Source organism: Phyllobates terribilis, unplaced genomic scaffold (assembly GCF_046119375.1).
Source record: "Phyllobates terribilis strain yellow unplaced genomic scaffold, ASM4611937v1 Scaffold_8__6_contigs__length_399053987, whole genome shotgun sequence".
Taxonomy (NCBI): Eukaryota; Metazoa; Chordata; class Amphibia; order Anura; family Dendrobatidae; genus Phyllobates; species Phyllobates terribilis.
This window is the reverse complement of record NW_027362768.1, coordinates 361,838,728-361,861,501: the sequence shown is the minus strand read 5'-3', so window position 1 is coordinate 361,861,501 and position 22,774 is coordinate 361,838,728. Positions and strand designations below refer to the sequence as shown.

The following is a 22,774-nucleotide window of genomic DNA, read 5'->3' as shown; positions in this document are numbered from 1 at the left end:
AGCCACCTTTACCTCCTCGACCATTTCCTCCCTGTTTATAAGGATTAGATCCAAAGTAGCAGATCCCCTTGTTTTCTCCCCTACCTTTTGGAAGATAAAGTTGTCAGCAAGAGAGGATAAGAATTTGCTTGACCTGTTAGTTTTACTTGAGAGAGATTCCCAACAAATGTCTGGATAGTTGAAATCTCCCATGACCACTACGTCATATTTTTTGGAGAACTTGGTCATTTGATACATAAAGAGTTCATCCATATCTTCAGCTTGCCCAGGTGGCCTGTAGTAAATGCCTACAATGGTGTCCTTTCCATTGTTCTCTCCTTGTATTCTTACCCAAACAGTTTCCACAGAACTCCCAGTCTCTGAAGCTTCAATCTCTGTGCAGATATACGCTTTTCTAACATACAATGCAACACCTCCTCCTCGTTTATCAAGTCTGTTTCTTGCAAATAAGTTGTATCCTTTTAGCCTTTTATTCCAATCATGTGTATCGTCCCACCAAGTTTCAGTGATTCCAATGACATCATATTCCTTTTCCTGCATTAGTAGTTCCAATTCTCCTTGTTTGTTGCCCATGCTTTGTGCATTTGTATAAAAACATTTTAGTTTGTGATTGGTTTCTCTTCCTCCCATATTTTTATTATTTAAATTGTTTTGTCTTTGTTCTTCCTTTCCACTTCCAGTAGCAGAGATCTCAATAGTATTTGTCAGCTGTATGGCTTTTTCTGGCCTTTTGCTTCCCTTCCCACATTGTTCTAGTTTAAAGCTCTTCTGATGAGTGTAGCAAGGCGACTTCCAAATACATGTTTTCCAGTCTTCGTAAGGTGCACCCCATCTCTAGCAAGTAGTCCATCGTATAGGTAATTCATTCCGTGATCCAGAAATCCAAATCCTTGTTGACGGCACCATCGACGTAGCCAGTTGTTCACCTGTAGAATCTTATTCCACCTCATTGTTCCATGGCCATCCACAGGGAGGATGGATGAGAAGACCACCTGCGCTCCCAATTCTTTCACTTTCTTGCCTAAGTCTTCAAAGTCACTGCAGATGGTTTCCAGGTCCTTTCTTGCGGTGTCATTTGTCCCCACATGTATTAGCAGGAATGGGTAGTGATCTGTAGGTCTGAAGAGTCTTGATATCCTGTCAGACACATCTTTAATTTTTGCTCCTGGAAGACAGCACATTTCTCTTGAGGTTATGTCTGGTCTGCAGATAGCGGCCTCTGTTCCTCTTAACAGGGAATCCCCCATGACCACCACTCTCCGTTTTTTCTTCACAACATTCTTCTTTCTCCATCCAGGAGGATTCTGAGGGCTTACAAGGTTATTCATTGCTGGCAAAGTCTTATTTTGCTGTATTTCTTCATGGTTCTCCTGTGTGAGAGCCTGGTACTGGTTCCTGAGCAGTATGGGTGCTGACTGCCTCTCGATCCTCCTGCTTCTGTGGGTCACATGCTTCCATTCCTCTGTTTCCTCAGGTGCAGTTCGAATTTCTTCTCTTTCTGAATCATGAAGAGATAATTCTGCTCTGTCTAAGAACTCTTCACCTTCCTTAATGATTTTCAAGGTAGTTAACCTCTCTTCTAGATTTCGCAACTTTTCCTCCAACAGGGACACAAGCTTGCATTTCTGGCATGTGAAGTTTGGCTTTTCCACTGGCAAGTCTGTGAACATGTAGCAGGATATGCAGTTCACCAAATGGCTCCTGGACTCTTCCATGTTCTTATTGTTAATGTTCTGAAAACAATGAAAAAAGCTTAAAAAAAAAGCTTCAAAATGCGCGCGCCTTCCGGCGCTCGGTTTACCGATGTCCTCTTTTCAGCTCCAACAGCCAAAATCCAGTGTTCTTTGAGCTCGCGGAGACTCTTCACTTACCCCAAAATGCAGTGGGAATATGCAAATTATCTCCTCAGGACTCCTCCCCTGGTTTTGTCAATTGTCTAAAGAGCGGCAAACATGCAGGGAGGGGACCCGAGCATCTCGCAAGTACTCGGCGAGCTCCGAGCATCTCGAGTACTGAGATGCTCGGGCGAGTACCGAGTACTTGCGAGTATGCTCGTTCATCACTAGAAACTAATGAAATACAATATAATTTAATTAAGAGAGGTCGACTTCAGTGCCATCCGATGCTTCCAGCTGCTCTACATCCGCATGTGCACAGTTTCTTCCCCCTCCTCTGTCTCTGCAAGTGATGAAGGGGGCTGTCTGTCTGTCTTGGCTCAGTTCAGGGATGGACATATCATTGGTACAACCAAGGCCCAAACGATAAGGGGGCCACTACCACCTCCAAAAAATGTGGAATTGTGCGTTATGATGATTGCAAAGGGTCTTGCACAGGGGCCCTCTTCTATCTTTGTCTGCCAGTAGCTCAGTTCATTAGCTAAGCCAGCCCCCATCTCCATCATGGCTGCTGCACAGACTGAGAAATGGATTGGCTTAGCTATTGAACCCTTCATTATGTGCCTGAACTGAGAATGGGGGAGTTGCTCTGCTGTGTCGGAATGAATGCCGAAGTGAAGTTTCCTAGTCTGTGCCAATGGTGCAAAAATCAGGACAGTTTTCAGAATTAAAGGGGTTGTCCAGAATTTAGGACAGGTCATCAATAAAGGTTACAACACTTGGCACCCCCACCAATCAGTGGCAGCTGGATGCACCTGGTGTACAGAAATGGAATAGCACACGGTTTAGTGGCCGCTGCTGAGCTGTGCAGCTCAGATCATGCATGTTATGAAGCTTTCTATAATCTCCAGACCTGTCCGCCATGCAAACCAACCAATCAATCACATCTTGTCCCTAGAGACATACATTGCACATAGATAAACTACGTTATCATTAACCCCCGCTATCAGTGATCAGCCATGCACAAGATACTAGCAGTGCTGCCAGTCATACTGCTGTGATATGTATGGGCGGCCAGCTATGCCCTGCAGAGATAACCACTCTCAATTGCTGGGCGTGACTTGTAGACAGTGCAATATCTGGGAGATAAATACTAGGATGGGATTAGCTGCCACAATCCCAGAGATGGCCACAGAGACCCCCCACATTACTAGCCCCTTATATCACTATGTACTCCGCTACAAGCAATGCTGGAAAAATACAACATGCAATGGAAGATTTTTTGTATAATTTCATCATAAAAAAAAATCTGTATGACACCGTACACCATTGCAGCCATACAGAATTGGCACATAGATTTCTATGAATGATACATTACAGACTCTGTAATTGGGATGAACCAATGCTACTTTTGAGTAATTGCAAAAAGTTTTCAAACTTTTGTATTTCTTGTTTGGATATGTACTTTTTTTCCTTTAAAACATCGATTCCACCATTGGCAGATATAGGAGACATTCAGGCTCCCCCTCTACCTATTAAAGGGGCTATACCAAGACTTTAAATTATCCCCAACCCATAAATTATTGTTCACTGAGGGTCCGAATGCAGGGACCGCCATCAATCCCGGGAACAGGGCTCTGCGGGACTCCGACTGGGTGGAGGTAAACCGTGCGCACCTCATTTTGGCAATGAATGGAGTAGTGGTGTGCATGACCGACGCCATTCTTGGGATCTGTGGGGGTCCCAGACATCAGACCCCCAACAAATATTTGAGTGATCCCTTGGAGATTATTTACATTCTTGGTGAATTCGCCACAGCATTGATTATAATGGAGCAACAAAGGGCAAAGCTCAAATATCAACTCCAGATAAACTTCCTGCCTTGTTTAAAGGGACAACGAACGTTCGTCTCCACCATGTTGTTTCTCATGAAAGCTTTGAAGGACGTAGGAATCTTCATATTCCGCAATTTACTGATTGTACTGAACATGTGAAAGTATAAGAGAAAACAGACGCCGTTCATGATGTTTATCTGTGAGTCGACATGTAGCCCTAGAGCAGAGTTCCCCAACATGTGGCTCTCCACCTGCTGCAAAACTACAACTCCCATCATGCCCTCACAGCCGCAGGCATTATTGTGTGACTTATCTGAGTGCCGCCATGTAGCCTTATGCAGCCTCCTGGCTGTTGGCATGATGGGGGTTGTTGTTTTACAGCAGCTGGAAACTCACAGGTTGGGGAGCACGGGCTTAGGAACGAAAGTGACCATTACTGGGGATTAATGAGCACAACTATAGGAAGGAAAGTGACCACATCTGGGGAAAAAAATAGAAATCCTTTCAGTCATACCTTCACAGAACAACGTTTTTTTGCAGCATATCCCTTCATAAATGCTGGGCAAACTCCTTTACGTTCACTGTGCCACCCTAAGTGCCAACCTCAGGCCCTCCTCATGTAAACAGGTGCTTGGGATCCAACAGCGCAGATGAGGACACAGCGCTAACTTAACCGAGGCTTATTTATTCCTCTAAGGCTATGTTCATACAAAGCATTTTTGCTGCATTTTTTGCTGAGTTTTTTAATACAAATTTATGCAAATTAAAAGATGCGCTTTACAGTACCAGCAAAAGCTATGAGATTTCGCACATTGTTTTTTTTCTGACTGAATTGGAAAACTGCTGCGTTTTGAAAACTGCAGAATGTCAATTCTTTCCGCGTTTTTGCACCATTTTTCACCCATACAAAGCAATAATGTCTTGGTCTCCTTATCTGAGAATGGCAGTTAGAATTAGTACTGTTTAATTAAATTAGTGATGAGTATAAAGTAAACATCGGCCAACTAAGGTGTGAAATGGAACAATACCTGATCACTTCAAGGACTGACCAAAGTGTGAAAGTAAACTGTCCTACAAACTCAATGCTCTGCCAATGACTTGGGTAAACTATTCCAAACCAATTCACCCCCACCTCGCTGTTACATTTGTAATTGTGCATTTTTTAATGAACTCATATGAACTTTTTTGTTCAGAATAGTCACTATTGTTTGAGACATAAAATTATTTTTCCAATAATTTGATCAAATTGCCCTTTTTCCAAAATTGGTTTTATGGTTTCATAAATGTATTGCATTGTTGAGCTTCTTTACTGCAGAGAGAGTCGGTTTTGCATGCAGAAAAAAAAGTAACGCAAACACAAAAATGCAACGTGTGAACATAGCCTAACACAACAATTTGATTCAGATACAAAATTTAAATGAGGTTAGGGTGCAATAAAGGATTATTAGGGTGCAATAAAATATTTTACAATTTAAAAGTGTCACTTCTTCGGATTAGAGCAGCAGTAACGCATATAACAGTTAAACTCTATCATACTAGACAAAAAAACATTTACAATGGATACAAGTGTCTCTATTCTCTTATTTTGTCCTATGGTGCGTCACAATCAGTTATGTACCTATCTCCGTCATTGCCTTGTCACTCTGTCCAGTCCAGGCCCTAACGAGAGTCTATGCTACTACACTGTTATGCCACAAGTCCCTTTACGGTGAGTTGCTTGTAGCATACGTTGTGCTGGCCACCTTCATTCCCTGAAGCACAGACCTGGTCCCCTGTGTACCGTACTTCTGCACTTCACGTGGCGGATCTCATGAATGTCCTTCTAACACGGTCCGCTTGCTTCTGGAGCCTCTGGTTATGCTCACTCGGTTTTGTTTTAATTCATATAACTCCGGTTTTGGTCCCTTGGTTCTTCGGGTCTGGTTTCTCGGTTCTTCTCACGGGTCTGGTCTCTCGGTTCTTCTCTCGGGTCTTGTCTCTCGGTTCTTCTCTCGGGTCTTGTCTCTCGGTTCTTCTCTCGGGTCTGATCTCTCGGTTCTTCTCTGGGGTGAGGTCTATCTGTTCTTCTCTTGGGTCTAGTGTTTTGGGTCTTCTCTCGGGTCTGGTCTTTCAGTTCTTCTCTCGGATCTGGTCTATCGGTTCTTCTCTCGAGTCTGATCTCTTGGTCCTTCTTTTGGGTTTGGTACCTTGGTTCCTCTCTCGGGTCTGGTCCCTCGGTTCTTCTCTCGGGTTTGGCCCTAGGTTCTTCTCTCGGGTCTGGTCTCTCGGTTCTTCTCTCGGGTTTAGTCCCTTGGTTCTCCTCTCGGGTCTGGTTTCTCGCTTCTTCTCTTGGGTCTGGTCTCTCTATTCTTCTCTTGGGTTTGGTCCCTTGGTTCTTCTCTCAGGTCTGATCTCTTGATTCTTCTCTAGGGTCTGGTTTCTTGGTTCTTCTCTCAGGTTTGGTCCCTTGGTTCTTCGTTTGGGTCTGGCTTCTTGGTTCTTCTCTCGGTTCTTCTCTTCAGTCAGGTTTTTCGGTTCTTCTCTCGGGTTTGGACCCTTGGTTCTTCTCTCGGATCTGGTCTCTTGGTCTTTCTCTCGGGTCTGGTCTCTCGATTCTTCTCTCGGTTTTTCTCTAGTGTCTGGTTTATCGGTTCTTCTCTTGGGTTTAGTCCCTTGGTTCTTCTCTCTGGTCTGATCTCTTGGTTCTTCTCTCGATTCTTCTCTAGGGTCTGGTTTCTTGGTTCTGCTCTTGGGTTTGGTCCCTTGGTTCTTCTCTCGGGTCTGGTTTCTTGGTTCTTCTCTCGCTTCTTCTCATAGGTCTGGTTTCTCGGTTCTTCTCTCGGGTTTGGACCCTTAGTTCTTCTCTCGGGTTTGGTCCCTTGGTTCTTCTCTGGGGTGTGGTCTATCAGTTCTTTTCTTTGGTCTGGCTTTTTTGTTCTTCTCTTGGGTCTAGTGTATCGGTTCTTTTCTCGGCTCTAGTGTGTCGGTCCTTCTCTCGGGTCTGGTCTCTCAGTCCTTCTCTCGGGTCTGGTCTCTCGGTTCTTCTCTCAGGTCTGGTCTCTCGGTTCTTCTCTCGGGTCTGGTCTCTCGGTCCTTCTCTCGGGACTGATCTCTTGGTTTTTCTCGGGGGTCTGGTCTCTCGGTTCTTCTCTCGGGTCTGGTCTCTCGGTTCTTCTCTCAGGTCTGGTCTCCCGGTTCTTCTCTCGGGTCTGGTCTCCCGGTTCTTCTCTTGGGTCTGATCTCCCTGTTCTTCTCTCAGGTCTGGTCTCTCACTTCTGGTCTCTAGATTCTTCTCTTGGTTCTTCTCTAGGGTCCGGTTTCTTGGTTCTTCTCTTGGGTTTGGCCCCTTGGTTCTTCTCTCGGGTCTGGTTTGTTGGTTCTTCTCTCGGTTCTTCTCTTGGGTCTGGTTTCTCGGTTCTTCTCTCGGGTTTGGACCCTTGGTTCTTCTCTTGGGTTTGGTCCTTTGGTTCTTCTCTGGGGTGTGGTCTATTGGTTCTTCTCTTGGGTCTAGTCTTTTGGTTCTTCTCTTGGGTCTAGTGTATCGGTTCTTTTCTCGGCTCTAGTGTGTCGGTCCTTCTCTCGGGTCTGGTCTCTTGGTCCTTCTCTCGGGTCTGGTCTCTCGGTTCTTCTCTTAGGTCTGGTCTCTCGGTTCTTCTCTCGGGTTTGGACCCTTAGTTCTTCTCTCGGGTTTGGTCCCTTGGTTCTTCTCTGGGGTGTGGTCTATTGGTTCTTTTCTTTGGTCTGGCCTTTTTGTTCTTCTCTTGGGTCGAGTGTATCGGTTCTTTTCTTGGCTCTAGTGTGTCGGTCCTTCTCTCGGGTCTGGTCTCTCGGTCCTTCTCTCAGGTCTGGTCTCTCGGTTCTTCTCTCAGGTCTGGTCTCTCTGTTCTTCTCTCGGGTCTGGTCTCTCAGTCCTTCTCTCGGGACTGATCTCTTCGTTTTTCTCTGGGGTCTGGTCTCTCGGTTCTTCTCTCAGGTCTGGTCTCTCGGTTCTTCTCTCAGGTCTGGTCTCCCGGTTCTTCTCTCAGGTCTGGTCTCCCGGTTCTTCTCTTGGGTCTGATCTCCCGGTTCTTCTCTCAGGTCTGGTCTCTTGGTCCTTCTCTCAGGTCTGGTCTCTCACATCTGGTCTCTAGATTCTTCTCTTGGTTCTTCTCTAGGGTCCGGTTTCTTGGTTCTTCTCTCGGGTTTGGCCCCTTGGTTCTTCTCTTGGGTCTGGTTTCTTGGTTCTTCTCATGGTTCTTCTCTTGGGTCTGGTTTCTCGGTTCTTCTCTCGGGTTTGGACTCTTGTTTCTTCTCTCGGGTTTGGTCCCTTGGTTCTTCTCTGGGGTGTGGTCTATCGGTTCTTCTCTTGGGTCTGGTCTTTTGGTTCTTCTCTTGGGTCTAGTGTATCGGTTCTTTTCTCGGCTCTAGTGTGTCGGTCCTTCTCTCGGGTCTGGTCTCTCGGTCCTTCTCTCGGGTCAGGTCTCTCGGTTCTTCTCTCAGGTCTGGTCTCTCGGTTCTTCTCTCGGGTCTGGTCTCTCGGTTCTTCTCTCGGGGCTGGTCTCTTGGTCCTTCTCTCGGGTCTGGTCTCTCAGTTCTTCTCTCGGGTCTGATATCTCGGTTCTTCTCTGGGGTGTAGTCTATCGGTTCTTCTCTTTGGTCTAGTCTTTTGGGTCTTCTCTTGGGTCTAGTGTACAGATTCCTCCCTCGGGACTGGTTTCTTGGTCCTTCACTTGGGTCTGGTCTCTCAGGTCTGGTCTCTCGGTTCTTCTCTCAGTTCTTCTCTAGGGTCTGGTTTCTCAGTTCTTCTCTCGGGTCTGTTCTTTTGGTTCTTCTCTCAGTTCTAGTGTATCTTTTTTTTTCTCGGCTCTAGTGTCTCTGTCCTTCTCTCGGGTCTGGTCTCTTGGTCCTTCTCTCAGGTCTGGTCTCTTGGTTCTTCTCTCGGGTCTGGTCTCTCAATTCTTCTCTCGGGTCTGGTCTCTCAGGTCTGGTCTCTCGGTTCTTCTCTCAGTTCTTCTTTAGGGTCTGGTTTCTCAGTTCTTCTCTCGGGTCTGGTCTCTCGGTCCTTCTCTCAGGTCTGGTCACTCGGTTCTTCTCTCGGGTCTGGTCTCTCAGTTCCTCTCTCGGGTCTGGTCTCCCGGTTCTTCTCTCGGGTCTGGTCTCTTGGTTTTTCTCTTGGGTCTGATCTCTCAGTCCTTCTCTGGGGTGTGGTCTATCGGTTCTTCTCTTGGGTCTAGTCTTTTGGTTCTTCTCTTGGGTCTAGTCTTTTGGGTCTTCTCTTGGGTCTAGTGTACAGATTCTTCCCTCGGGTCTGGTCTCTTGGTCCTTCTCTTGGGTCTGGTCTCTCAGGTCTGGTCTCTCGGTTCTTCTCTCAGTTCATCTCTAGGGTCTGGTTTCTCAGTTCTTCTCTCGGGTCTGGTCTCTTGGTTCTTCTCTCGGGTCTGGTCTCTCAGGTCTGGTCTCTCGGTTCTTCTCTCAGCTCTTCTTTAGGGTCTGGTTTCTCAATTCTTCTCTCGGGTCTGGTCTCTCGGTCCTTCTCTCAGGTCTGGTCACTCGGTTCTTCTCTCGGGTCTGGTCTCTCAGTTCCTCTCTCGGGTCTGGTCTCCCGGTTCTTATCTCGGGTCTGGTCTCTTGGTTTTTCTCTTGGGTCTGATCTCTCAGTCCTTCTCTGGTGTGTGGTCTATCAGTTCTTCTCTTGGGTCTAGTCTTTTCGTTCTTCTCTTGGGTCTATTGTATAGATTCTTCTCTCGGGTCTGGTCTCTTGGTCCTTCTCTTGGGTCTGGTCTCTCAGGTCTGGTCTTTCGGTTCTTCTCTCAGGTCTTGTCTCTTCGTTCTTCTCTCGGGTCTTGTCTCTCGGTTCTTCTCTCGAGTCTGGTCTATTGGTTCTTCTCTCAGGTCCGGTCTCTTGGTTCTTCACTCTGGATTGGTTTCTTGGTTCTTTTCTCGAGTTTGGTCCCTCGAGTCTGGTCTCTCGGTTCTTCTCTCGGTGTCACGGGTGTGTCAGTAGTGACAGACAGTTGCCCTGCTGTTGGTTGTAGGAGATCCCTTTGTTTGGCATTACAGACACCTTCTTACAAGCTGTCTCTCTAGCGGCTACCTTCCTCTTGCTAATTAACACTCTGGCCTGGGTGTATAAATACCTGCTGTTTGCTAGAGGGAGGTGCCGGCGATACTCACATGATCCCTTGTGCCCTTGTGAAGGCTTGGAGCAAGTGCATTACTACTTCCTCTGTGGTGCTAAGAGGAAGTGTGTTCATCTCTCTGATGTTGACTAAAGCTAAGCTATCTTCTCTTGTTTGTTCCCCCTTGTTGTCTTTAGTTGTCAGTGGGGATCGACTAGTGCTCATCCCCTCCCTTCTCTAGCCAGGGCCAAATGCCAGGGAAAGACAGGGCGAGGTTCCTGTGCGGCGATTGGTGCGGAAGTAATATAGGGACGTTAGGGGAGACAGGGTAATATAAGGTCAGCCTAGGAGGTCTCCACTACCCCTTTTCCCTAGAGTCTGGGCCCCCTTTTCCCCCTTCCCTTTGTGTTGCACTTTGTCTTTCCTACACCTTGCGTGACACTCGGGTTTGGTTCCTTGGTTCTTCTCTCGGGTCTGGTCTCTTGGTTCTTCTCTCAGGTCTGGTCTCTTGGTCCTTCTCTCAGGTCTGGTCTCTGGGTTCTTCTCTTGGGTTTGGTCCCTTGGTTCTTCTCTCAGGTCTGGTCTCTTGGTTCTTCTTTTGGGTCTGGTCTCTCGGTTCTTCTCTTGGGTCTGGTTTCTCAGTTCTTCTCTTGGGTCTGGTCTTTTGGTTCTTCTCTCGGGTCTAGTGTATCGGTTCTTCTCTCGGGTCTGGTTTCTTAGTCCTTCTCTCAGGTCTGGTCTCTTGGTTGCCAGCCTAAGGGACCACGGCCCTGGCAGGAGGGATACAGATCTGCTCCATTGACTATCAAAGAACCCATGGATACATTTGGGGAAAACCAGGTTGGGACAATTAGGTCACCTGGTCCCATAGAGATGTTTGGGGTAGCCATGTTGGGACCCACCGGTCACTTAGGACCCACAGTTACGCTTGGAGAAAGCCAGGTTGGGAACCACCGTTCACCTGGTTACATGGATATGTTCTGAGGAGCCAAGTTGGGACCCTCGGGTCACCTAGCCACAGACATCACTGCTCTCGGCTAGTTTCCTAAGCTTGTCGTTACTTCCTCTCTTTGGGTGCCCGCCAAAAGTGGGGTGCCACTGGTGGAAGTAGTCGGCCCTGGAAGCCCGCAAATCGCAGCTGCCCTAATCCCGGCAAGCAAGTGGAAGGGGGAGACTGTGTAATTTTGTACCATCTTGGGTATTTGCTGGGACTGTTCTATATGTTTATTGTCTGTTTGGTGGTTGAATAAAGTATTGCCACACTGTTTTACGCTCACTCTGTGTTGTCTGAGTGGTATTATGCCCACGGGAGACCTCCATGTCTCCACAATTACTAACTTCGCCACAACTATCACCTGACCTGGTGTCTCCTCCAGTATTTTCCCCAGGGAACATGCACTTCACTCTTCAGGTCTTGCTAATGTAATTATCTCTGATTTCCCTTTTATTATCATCTCTGACCAGTAGCTGGGGTGTTCACTTGGGGACACCTTGTTAGACATTAACTGTATGAGTCTTCTCACTTGTCCATCTCCTTACACTCACATTATCAGCCACTGTGACCCCATACAGGCCATCCCCAATACTCCCATAATAGAGCAAGGGGGCACTATGGCGGGCCTAGATAAGTGCCATATCAGACCATACTGTATTACATAGCCAAATAAAAAATAAATATTATCACAATCCTTCATAAAACCTAAAATAAAACAATATCTGCCGGAATTAGACGACGCTTGTCCTGTACATGACCCGTGAAATCCGAAACACGCTCATAAAATGAAGACGATAAAAACCAGCACGTGGGGGTAGAAAGGGGCCTCTTCGGCTTTAAAACAGAAACACGAATCCCTGGAACATCTGGATAGCTTAGGACGACTCGAAAAAGGGTCGTACAGCTGCATTGACTTCACGGGCCGGGCGGCAATGGTGCGGCAGTCGCTGACTAAATCACAAGAAGAAAGCGGCGCGTTCTCTTTCGCTGCATGACAATTACATGAGAGGACCAGATATATTTACTTTCCTCACTGAAAATGGTGTCGAATTGAATCTTTTTTTATTATAGGCCCAAAATGAAGCCTGCTCTAAATTACTCCCCGAAAGTAACGTCTGACTAGAAATATGACCGCACTACGCTACTGTAACCTGGAGTGAACCGTCGCTGCGGCTCCACATTTGGCTTTTGAATGGATTTATGACTGTAGAGAGGGTCCTTTTTGGGGGGGATTTGAAATGAATCTTGGAAATATCAAATCACAGGATGTAAAGTCACAAATGGGGGATTACATTCCCTGCTCAATAGGAGCATTTATCCTCCCTCGATAAGTTGTCTTTATTACATATGGTACGTATTACGGATGGCAGAAAGGCACGGCCCGGGAATTCAGGGGGAAGTATTGTGTTTTATGGAAAGAAAATATCGCTTTTTTTGCTGAGTAAAGCGAGAATAATCTCCCGCGTCGGCAGCAGCGTTTTTGAAATTTATTATTAAAAGCAGAACTTTCGCCACCAGTATTTAAAAAAAAAAAAAATAACCCAAAATGATATTTTTAGTGTTAACCCCATGATTGCAGTGGAGGCTGAAAATGAAAAGACAACATGTTGTCATAGGCTGCAGGGCATGCTGAGAGTTGTAGTTTTCTAGCAGTAGTACATCTTGTAGACCACTGCCATTCATTTCTGCAGTGGTGGGGACATTTTTTGCCATAAGGCCACCCTAACATTGCTAATTGTGGTACCCCTGTAAGCAACAGCTGCAGCCCCCTTACATCGCCAGTCATAATGACCCCATTCCTACCAACCACAGTGCCCTGGAGCAAACCATAGGGCCTGTCAGAGTAGCAGAGCTGACAATTTGCACACACACAGGAGAAGTGGCTAAGAGGCAAATGCCAGTACAAAGAGAGGGGGTGAGAGGTTTCAGGGAGAGAGAGAACCTTAATATTTCTATAACAGGGCCCATATAACATTGCTCGCTATGGCGACCTAAAAAGTGCCAGCTACAGCCCCAACCTACATTACTAGGCACAGCGACTCCATTCTTGGCAACCTCAGACAGCTGTGGTGTCCCATAACACCAAGACCTATGGTTGATCAATAAGGGACAACCACAGGCCCCCAATGTCAGATCATGAAACCATAGTGCCCGGGCCAGCTCCACGTTTCTGCAGGCCATCAGGGCGACAGTGGGACCCTCTCTGCTTTCGTTTTTTCTTCCTCACCTTCTAAGAGCTATAATTTTTTTATTATTTTCAATAGAGTTGTATGGAGGCTTCTTATTTGCAGTATGAGACACATTTTTTATCATTACCTTTTGGGGTCCATATGACTTTCCATTCTTTTATTCTGAAATTTTGATTTGTTTCTGCGTTCGCCATTTGAGATTAATAATATATGTTATTAGCTTGGACTGTTACTTACCACATACGGTAGTTTTTTTTTAAATTATTTTATTTACGTTTTGGAAAAAGGAGGATGATATGAACTTTTATATATTTCAACTTTTTTTTTTTTTTCTTTGTTTATATTAGTCTTCCTGCAATTGCTTGTACAAAACACCATAATACTATAATATTGCAGTGTAATGCAAAATTAATGATTTCCTATGAAGCCACAGGCAAACATAGCACAAACATAGTAGACACGGGGGGCTTTCATCAAGTCCGAAGCAGCCAGGATAACACCTCTGGCAACCTGCCCTCATATTTCCTGGGGAGGGTGGGATGGGCATCGATAGGCACACCACCACCTATTTCCAGTTATTGCAGCAAGTATTGTGTGTAATATATATATATATATATATATATAGTAGATAAAGTCTGATGTAAACGTGCAGCTGTGCAATATACTTTGTATTTCCGCTTTTTGCCATTTTAGAAATCTCTGCTTGCCGTCACATTCTTATTCCCAAAGAGAGACTGAAAACCTGATTGTGTCTTACTGGTGCAGCACATAATCAGGACAAGTATTGAACCTCTGCAAACAGAAAAGGTCCTATAGAAAGCAAGCAGAGATCGTAAAAAGTAAGGGATATTTAATGAACTAATTTATATGTTTTTCTTTATTTCCTTTAATAGATTATGGTACATAGCGCTTTTTTTATTTTTCGTTTCCATGACAACCAGGACGCTTGGTTGGCACTTTCAGACTTTCAGACTTCTTTCCGCCAACCACAAGATGTCTGAACGCCCCGCCCCGCAGCCGCTGTGTCAGCAGCCAATCTCCGCCCGTTTGTTTCTAATCCAAGATGTCATTGGTGAGGAGGTTCAGGGGGGGTGGAGACTCGTTTCATCAGTCGTCCAATCAGTGCTCTGCTTTTGGTCTCATTCTGTAACACGTGCAGACCCGGAAGTAGTAAGACCTGGAGCGCGGCGTGTGCGGAGTGTGTGGCGCAGGTGAGCGGTGAGAGCGCTGCGGTGCTGGAATGTGGTTACTAGCCTAAGAGTAACTGTACCGTGCAGAGGAGGCGTCTGCAACATATGGCTGTACGGTTTGGAGGGGGCTCTGGATCTCAGGGCATGCTGGGAGTTGCAGTCCCCACGAAGCTGAGAAGTTGCAGATTGTCAGTCATTGCATGATGGGAGTTGTAGTTCCACAGCGATTGCAGAATCACAACTTGCAGCTCCCTAGTGAACAGAGAATTGGGGTGTTGCCTGTGTGCAATAACCATTAATAATCTGGAGGGAACTACAAGTCTCAGATATATTCACCATTAAGTGTATTGTATGGACCTGCCTTTGTCTTACATGGGCTAAAATTGGACCTCCAAAAAAGTCTGGACCCCCCTCTGTAGCTGATCGTGTGTATATATATATTTTTTTACACTTTTTTTTCAAGATCCACAGCTGTCTTTTATATTTTCCGGCTCCATACCCATATGAGGGCTTGTGTGTTTTTTTTTTTTTTTTTTTTTTTTTTTTTTTTTGCTGGGCGAGTTGTAGTTGTGATCGACCCCATTCATTTTACCTTACAATTGTGGTGAAATTGTAAATAAATTTTCTTTCTTTTTCCGTTTTATAGCGTTTATTCTGCAGTAAAAATGACCTGGTAACATGAGTCTCCGGGTCATAATGATTTCTGCATATCTAATGTGTTTAATTTTTTTTATTTTATTATTTAAAGGGAACCTGTCGGGTCATTTCAAGCATCTAAACTGTCCCCAGTGCGTTGTTAGTGATGCAATGTGCATCACTAACACGTTATTTTCATAAAAAATGGTGCTGTAATGATGTATAAAAAGCACTTTATATACTTATATTGTACCTGCTCGTTTAGACAGGAAAAGGAGTAAATGGGCACAGCAAAGTCATGTAAAGGAGTGCTACAGATACCCTGCAAGGATAAATTAAATTGCATTCCTATTGTTTTCTCATCTATATCTCTGGTCATAGTCTAATACATCTTGTTACAATACCAGGGACTAATATATATCTTTGCCCTTATTATGATATGTACCTGCGGTAGGGGTTTATCATATTGGATTATTTCATCCAACCCCTTTAAGATTAATGTGTGTATCTTTTTAAATGTTTTTAATTCTCCTAATAAAATTTTGATGATATTTTTCTAAATCTGGTGCGCACATGCTTCTTTCTGCCCTGTGTCTTTCTCTTTCTTTGTGGTACCTGCTCGTTTAGTTATAGGAGTGTGATTCATTTTCTGTTCAGTCATGGGCATTGCCGCCCACTCAGTTTGATTGACTTCCCTGTTTGCAGTGTGTAGCGTGGAGCCAGCCGTGTTGTGCAGTGTAGAGCGGGGAGCTGCACATGCGCCATGACGCGCGGCTCCCCGCCCTACTCTGCGCAAGCGCGGCCGGCTGGGAGCAACCACGCTGCGCAAGCGCGGGATTCTAACGACTGAACAGAAAATGAATCGCACCCCTATGACTAAACGAGCAGGTACTATATAAGTATATAATGTGCTTTATATACAGGTAAATCACTAAATTAGAATATCATCAAAAAGTTAATTTATTTCAGTTCTTCAATACAAAGTGAAACTCATTATATAGAGTCATTACAAACAGAGTGATCTATTTCACGTGTTTATTTCTGTTAATGTTAATGATTATGGCTAACAGCCAATGAAAACACAAAAATCATTATCTCAGTAAATTAGAATAATTAACAAAAAACACGTGCAGAGGCTTCCTAAGCTTTTAAAAAGGTCCCTTAGTCTGTTTCAGTAGGCTCCACAATCATGAGGAAGACTGCTGACTTGACAGATGTCCAGAAGGCAGTCATTGACACACTGCACAAGGTTCCAGAGTCTGGAGGAAGAGTGGAGGGGCCACAATCCAAGCTGCTTGAGGTCTAGTGTGAAGTTTCCACAGTCAGTGATAGTTTGGGGTCATGTCATCTGCTGGTGTAGGTCCCCTGTGTTTTATCAAGACCAAAGTCAGCGCAGCCGTCTACCAGGACATTTTAGAGCACTTCATGCTTCCCTCTGCCGACAAGCTTTTTGGAGATGGAAATGTCATTCTCCAGCAGGACTTGGCCCCTGTCCACACGGCCAAAAGTACCAATACCTGGTTTACACACAACAGTATCACTGTGCTTGATTGGCAGCAAACTCACCTGACCTTAACCCCATAGAGAATCTATTATAGAGAATCTATGGGGTATTGTCAAGAGGAAGACGAGACACCAGACCCCACAATGCAGATGAGCTGAAGGCTGCTATCAAAGCCACCTGGGCTTCCATAACCCCTCAGCAGTGCCACAGGCTGATCGCCTCCATGCCACATTGCCGCATTGATGCAGTAATTGATGCAAATGGAGCCACAACCAAGTATTGAGGCATTTACTGAACATACATTTCAGTAGGAAAACATTTTTCAAGCTGTTATAAAGTATTCTAATTTACTGAGATAATGACTTTTGTGTTTTCATTGGCTGTAAGCCATAATCATCAACATTAACAGAAATAAACACGTGAAATAGATCACTCTGTGTGTAATGACTCTATATAATATAGGAGTTTCACTTTTTGTATTGAAGAACTGAAATAAATTAACTTTTTGATGATATTCTAATTTAGTGAGATGCACCTGTACATCATTGCAGCGTCGTTTTTATTGATAATAACGTGTTAGCGATGCACATTACATCACTAACAACGTGCTGGGGACAGTTTACATGCTTGAAATGACCTGACAGGTTCCCTTAAATTATTTTATCGGTTAAAAAAGTTCCAAACTTTCTTACGAACCAAATTTTTTTTTTTTAAATCTCCAACTCCCGAGACATGTCAATTTTTTATTTTTTTTTTTTTGCATGGCCAATGACTGTTTTAAAGAGATTGTCCACTATTAGGAGAAACCCCTTCTTAAACTAAATGTTTGGCCCCGATAAAATAATAAAGCACAAGCAACAATTTGATTTAGTTTTTTTTTTTGTCCACATTTTTGGAGCAATCTACTGTACCTACTGGGGGCACGGGGAGCCCTAAGCCCTATACACCTGGTAATGCAGCTGCTGTATGAAGAGAATATATGGCGTCCTATAGGGCAGTGTGGTGTGGATGCACCCGTCTTCTTTCTTTCTCTCATCCTGTGGGAGCTAATGTTGGAGAATGCTGATTTTTTTTGGTTAGGTCGGGCGGCTACTTGTCCAAAATCAGTAGATATGAAAAAAAAAAAGTGACCTTTGTTGTGTTCTCTTCTAGTGTGATCCGCAATGATCACTCCGGCGTTTGACATCACGCAGGATCCGGACTTTCTTACCATAACCATCAAGGTTCCCTACGCCAGAGTGTCAGAGTTTGATCTTTACATCGATGGAGAGGACTTGAAGTTCTTTGCCAAGCCGTACTTCCTAAGGTGAGAGATAAACCACGTTTGGCCTCGTTCAGATGCCCATTTTTCACACATGGGTTCTCACCGATGAAACACATTTTAGTTTATGTTTTTTTTTGTGGACTATTTATTCAGTTTTGCTACGGATTTTTACTGAGGATGCACAGTATGAAATTGGTGGAATGGGTGCAAGGAAATGAATGTGTAAAACATGCGTTTTTCCACAAATCTGATGCAGCATTCGTGTTGAAATTTGCAATGAATTGTTCCTATCCAGACGACTCTTAAAGGGAACCTGACAGCTGATGCATGCAGCCTGATCCACGTGCAGCATGGATCAGACGGTGGCTGCTCGATTCCAGCCATATACGTTTAACTCTGGACCGCGCCGCGCTGTAGACCAGTCGGACAGGCGGGTCCCCTATGGCTTCTCCCCGCCGGCTGCCCTAGATTGACAGGTCTTTGTATAGGTTCATGGTTTTCTTCTATCTTTAGATTAACGCTGCCTGGGAGGATAGTGGAAGATGGAAGACAGAAAGCCACGTACAATGCGGATGATGGTAAGAATTTATAACGCCCTTCTTATACACTTTTTAGCAGCGAAGGCTGGAAGCTTCTTTTTTTTTTTTTTTTTTATTATTATTATTCTTTATGGCTTTTACTTACTTAAACATTTACGGAGAAGCCTATGGGAAATGCATGAAACAAATGCACAAAAAATGTGGAAAAAATGCGTCAAATGCAAAAATCTCTCTCTGTAGTGCATCTGATATTTTCCTATTTCCTCACAGCAAACGTGATAGATGATACCTTGTGGGAATGATGGAGGTCTGGCCACTCGGACCCCCACTCAGCCCTAGAGCTTGGGTCTGAAATAACCCATTGGAATTGATGGGTGGCTGTATACAGTGCTCCGGCGGTCCCGTAGAGAATTAGTGGAGCAGTGGGCATTCTCGAGCACAAAAAGTGTTGTTTTTTTTTGTTTTGTTTTTTATTATTATTACATCTTGCCCATTTCAGTCTATGGTTGTACTGCCATATACAGACGAAAGCAGTGGTGTTTTGTTTTTTTTGCGCAATTCAGGTTTATACATCCAACTTAGCACACTGTATAAATGTGATATATGCTTCCTAATATGTCGAGCTTTCCCACTTCAGGTGAAGCTGCTCGGTGTGAATGTCTGATAGCAGGACTGAGCTAAGATAGTGGAATTTTGACAGCAAGCAGAGATCTTTAAGATAGTGCAGCATGAAAACACATCTTGTGTTAGAAATTTGCATAACTTTTTATTTTAATCTGTTTTTGCTTCATTTACATAGGAATGGAAAGTAGTACAACAGCCATCCCCCCCGTTTTTTTTTTTTGCAACTGCTTATTTTTCTGTACAGCTCACCTCTGCGATTTGTGCCTCTTTCTTAGGTGTTTTCACTCTCCAGGTGCCTAAAGAGACCCCCGGACAGCAATTTGAGGGCCTGACTCTGCTGACATCCCTGTTGGCACCTAAGGGGGCACGGACGTGTAAGCCCTTGATTGAAGAGATGGGTGAGTGCTTCTCTTTATTTATGTCTCAGTTGGTACCTGCAAAGTGTAAATCTGACCTTGCTCATTTCCCCCGTCCGCCATCTCTCCCAACGCCCCCCATACAGGAACACTCAGCTGAGTGTTTGTGCGCGAGAGCAGAGAAAGCCGCTGCCAAAAGGATCAGGTGGTGAAATTTACTTTGCCGGACCCTTATCGCCCCTCGACCCATCAGCTGTTGGGGAGCGACACCTGGTGATCCCAAAAATGGGGCTGTACCGTCCCTGTCTGAATGGAGCCGAGGTCGTACATGGAAACCTCCGCTCCATTCATTCTTTATTTGACTGCCAGAAAAAAAAAGCCATTTTCGGCGCTCGTCAATCTCCGACAGCCCCATAGAGAGAGAATGTAGCGGAGGTCATTGTTCTCGGGATTGTTGGGGGGATCTCTGTGGCAGCCGGACCCCCAGCAATCAATACATTTCTTTGGGACTCGGAGGCCCCTGGTGTCGCATCTGGTTCTGATGGTTTACGGTTTACAGGTTTTGCAGATAATGTGATTCACGTCCCAGGATCAATATCTTCTCTCCTGGCGCGCTGCAGTTTTCTGCGCAGACATCGTGTGATGTCCCCGTCTGGGGGAAGCCGATCCCGCAGGAGTAATTCAGGTGCACGGAGCAGACACAGCTGCTTCACTCGCTTCTCCGGAGTCACGGCCGTCTGCGCTCCGCTATCTGGCCACGGGGATGGAGACGGCTATTGACTGCAAACTGTCATTAAGCACTGGGGAAATGCACAGCTTACATGGGATGGAGGGACGTGTGCTGGCGAAAGCAACATTAGTAATGGCTTCTCATAACTGAGGAAGGAGAGTCCACCCCTGGGAGATCCTTCTAGATGATTTATGCAGGAATAAGCAGAGCTGGAGAAGAAAAGTCCCCGCCGTGTCCCTTCGCCGCTGCTTTATGAGGGGATAATACAGAAATGAACGATCCCACTGTGATTAGATCACTGGATCACCGCAGGTTGCATTGGTTTTTCCACAAGTGTTTGCAACAATGCCACCAAGTGGTTGAAGTAGGGTATTGCAGGATAATTTTAAGCAAATTCTTGTGCGAATGCAATTAATAATGGTGACGTATGTATTTCTAAAATTATACTCCCATCACGGAGCACAGGTTTCATATGCTTCTACCCTTGGAGGAGCTTTTTTTTGTCCTGCGTGTCGCCTCCTGCAGCCGTCCAGCGTCTCCTTAGCATCCATTTTAATGGCTGCCCAAAATAAAGCAAGGACAGCGCTAGCCCACCAGGACAGAAGAGGCCCTTATACTGATCCACTAACCGTCGACCACCAGGAAAGCCAATATTAACCCCTCTATTACCCTACTCCACCAGGAATTCCAGTATTAACATATACATGACCCTAGTCTGCCGGGGAAGCCAGGATTACTTGTCTATAGTCTACATCCACCTGCGAAGCCCTCCATTACCCTTATTCTGCCGAAAATCAGGCATTAACTGCCCTCTCCCACCTGCTATTACCCTAGTCTATCTAGAAACCAGTGTTAACCCCTTTACTACACTAGCCCACCAGGGAATCCAGCATGAACTGCTCCACTATCTTAGTCTGCCAGGGAAGGCGACATTACCCATCTATTATCATGGTCAATCAGAACAGCCAGTATTAACCCCTCTACTATCCGAGACCACCAGAGAAGCAACCATGAAACCCTCCATAACCCTAGTCGATCAGGAACCCTCCATTACCCTAATTCAGCTGAAAAGCAGGTGTTAACCCCTCTACTACCCTAGTCCACCAATGTAGTTAGAATTAACCCCTCTACTACCCTAGTCCACCAAGGAAGCCAGAATTAACCCCACTACTCCCCTAGACCACCAGGAAGTCGGTATTAACCCCTCCATTATCCGATCTTTCAGAGAAGCCAGAATTAACCCCTCTACTACCCTAGACCACCAGGAAGCCAGTATGAACTTCTCCATTATGCTATCTTCCAGAGAAGCCAGAATTAATCCCTCAACTACCGTAGTCCATCAGCGAAGCATTCATTAAAGCCTCCACTTCCCCGGTCTATTAGAAAAGCTAATATTAACCCTTCCACTGCCCTAGTTCATTGAAGTCAGTATGAATTCCTCCACTAACCACAGCCCCCGAGGGAAGCAGGCACTGATAAGATAAAATGATTAGCCCATCAATATTAAATCAGCAGGGGGTGCAATTCTTGGATCACTCATCTGTGTGAAGGGGCTTCCGCACTCGTGCGAGTGTTGCGGCCGCTTGATCGCTCATCTGCTTACGGGCCGGTTCATACCCTCTCGTGCCGCACTTTACCATCGCTGCTACATACGAGCCATCCTGCAAATCCATCTTAACCCTGAAGACGTCTCAGCGCTCTCACAAGCACCGCGGCCTCATCAAACCGTCAATCTCAATTGATTTAATGCAAACCATGAATTTTAAAAGACGGGATAATCCCTTTAACTCTGCAATCGCCGAATCATTGGAAACGAAGAATGGTTTTAGCTAGAGTTGTGCGCCGACTCGTTTTCTACTTGTAAATTACTTTTTCTATTTTAGGTTCTGCAAGTGAAGTCCCTGAAGTGGAAGAGGAGGAGGAGTTTGATTGGCAGATAGAGCAGACCCCCTTTGAAGAACCGTCCGGTGATGCCCTCCCACATTGCGGCTATGGATTCGGGAACCTGCGTGCCGGCGTGTTCGGGAGGCTTCAGGTGCGGTCTGTGTAGATAGACGGGCAGCGTCAGGTATAGCTGCGGCGATGCCATCGTTATCCGCTGGTCTATATCCCCACATTAGCACACATTGCTGCGCGTCTTACTAATTGCTGCTTAATTGTTGATGTCTTATCTCTTGGCACCGACTTCCGCCTCTCGGGGACGTTCGCGCTCCGGCTGTCGTCTCCAGCGCGTCTTAATATTTTATTCCACTGTTGCCCTGCTTCTTGTTGGAGCGAAAACGCTGCAGAGTAACTTTCTAATACAAGTAGTCTCCATTTTCAGGATCTCTGCTTGCTGTCACTGGATGAACGCTCTTGTTTTCAGGCATCAAATAAGTTGTTTCTAATCTTCCCAAATATCCGTGAACCACGGGCATCTGCGACACCCAATCTCTTGCAAGCCAAGATCTGATTGTTTGCTACAGTGTATCAGTGCAGATAAAAGGCATCAGTTTGGAGTTGTCCCAACTGGATGCGATTGTAGCAAACTCCCAGCTGTGAGCATTATGAGGTCTACATCCAAGGGCTATAACTGTTTCTGTTCACTGACATCAATGGAGAGATCTTGGGAAACACTAAGGCACCCGAAGCAGCAGCTAGTGCAATGGAGGACGACTACAATCTGCTGCACTCCCGCTGTTGTGTGACTACAATGCCCAGCGTGCTCTGAGTGGGCATTTACCATAAGCAGCTGGAAAGCCACAGGCTGCTCATGGTAAAAGGGCACATAGTAATACCACTCTTCAACAGCAGAGGCCACTGCAGGAGAAATGTGCAGCTGCCGCCGCTTTCTGCATCGATCACAGCTGATCGCCGGGATTAAGGTAAGCACCTTAAGGTCTTTCGTTAAAGTGTTTTCCGCATTGGGAAAACGTCTTTAAGGTATAAGATGACCCCCGAAGTATAGGGCGCATCATTACACCCAGCGGTCTCAATAACAGCATGGTATCTTCTGCTTCCT

At 45.5% G+C, this 22,774-nt stretch overlaps 1 protein-coding gene across 2 annotated transcripts in view; it reads left to right on the top strand.

The window, feature by feature from the left end:
* Positions 1-14,061: 14,061 nt before the first annotated feature.
* The window catches only part of SHQ1 (SHQ1, H/ACA ribonucleoprotein assembly factor), a 68,633-nt gene continuing 59,920 nt past the window's right edge, over positions 14,062-22,774 (top strand). For both annotated transcript variants that reach the window (XM_073644764.1, XM_073644765.1), the window contains exons 1-5: positions 14,062-14,141; positions 17,413-17,566; positions 18,038-18,102; positions 18,963-19,085; positions 21,657-21,808. In XM_073644764.1, the coding sequence (XP_073500865.1) occupies positions 17,424-17,566; positions 18,038-18,102; positions 18,963-19,085; positions 21,657-21,808 (483 nt within the window). In that variant the 5' untranslated portion in view covers positions 14,062-14,141; positions 17,413-17,423. The remainder of the gene's footprint in view (positions 14,142-17,412; positions 17,567-18,037; positions 18,103-18,962; positions 19,086-21,656; positions 21,809-22,774) is intronic.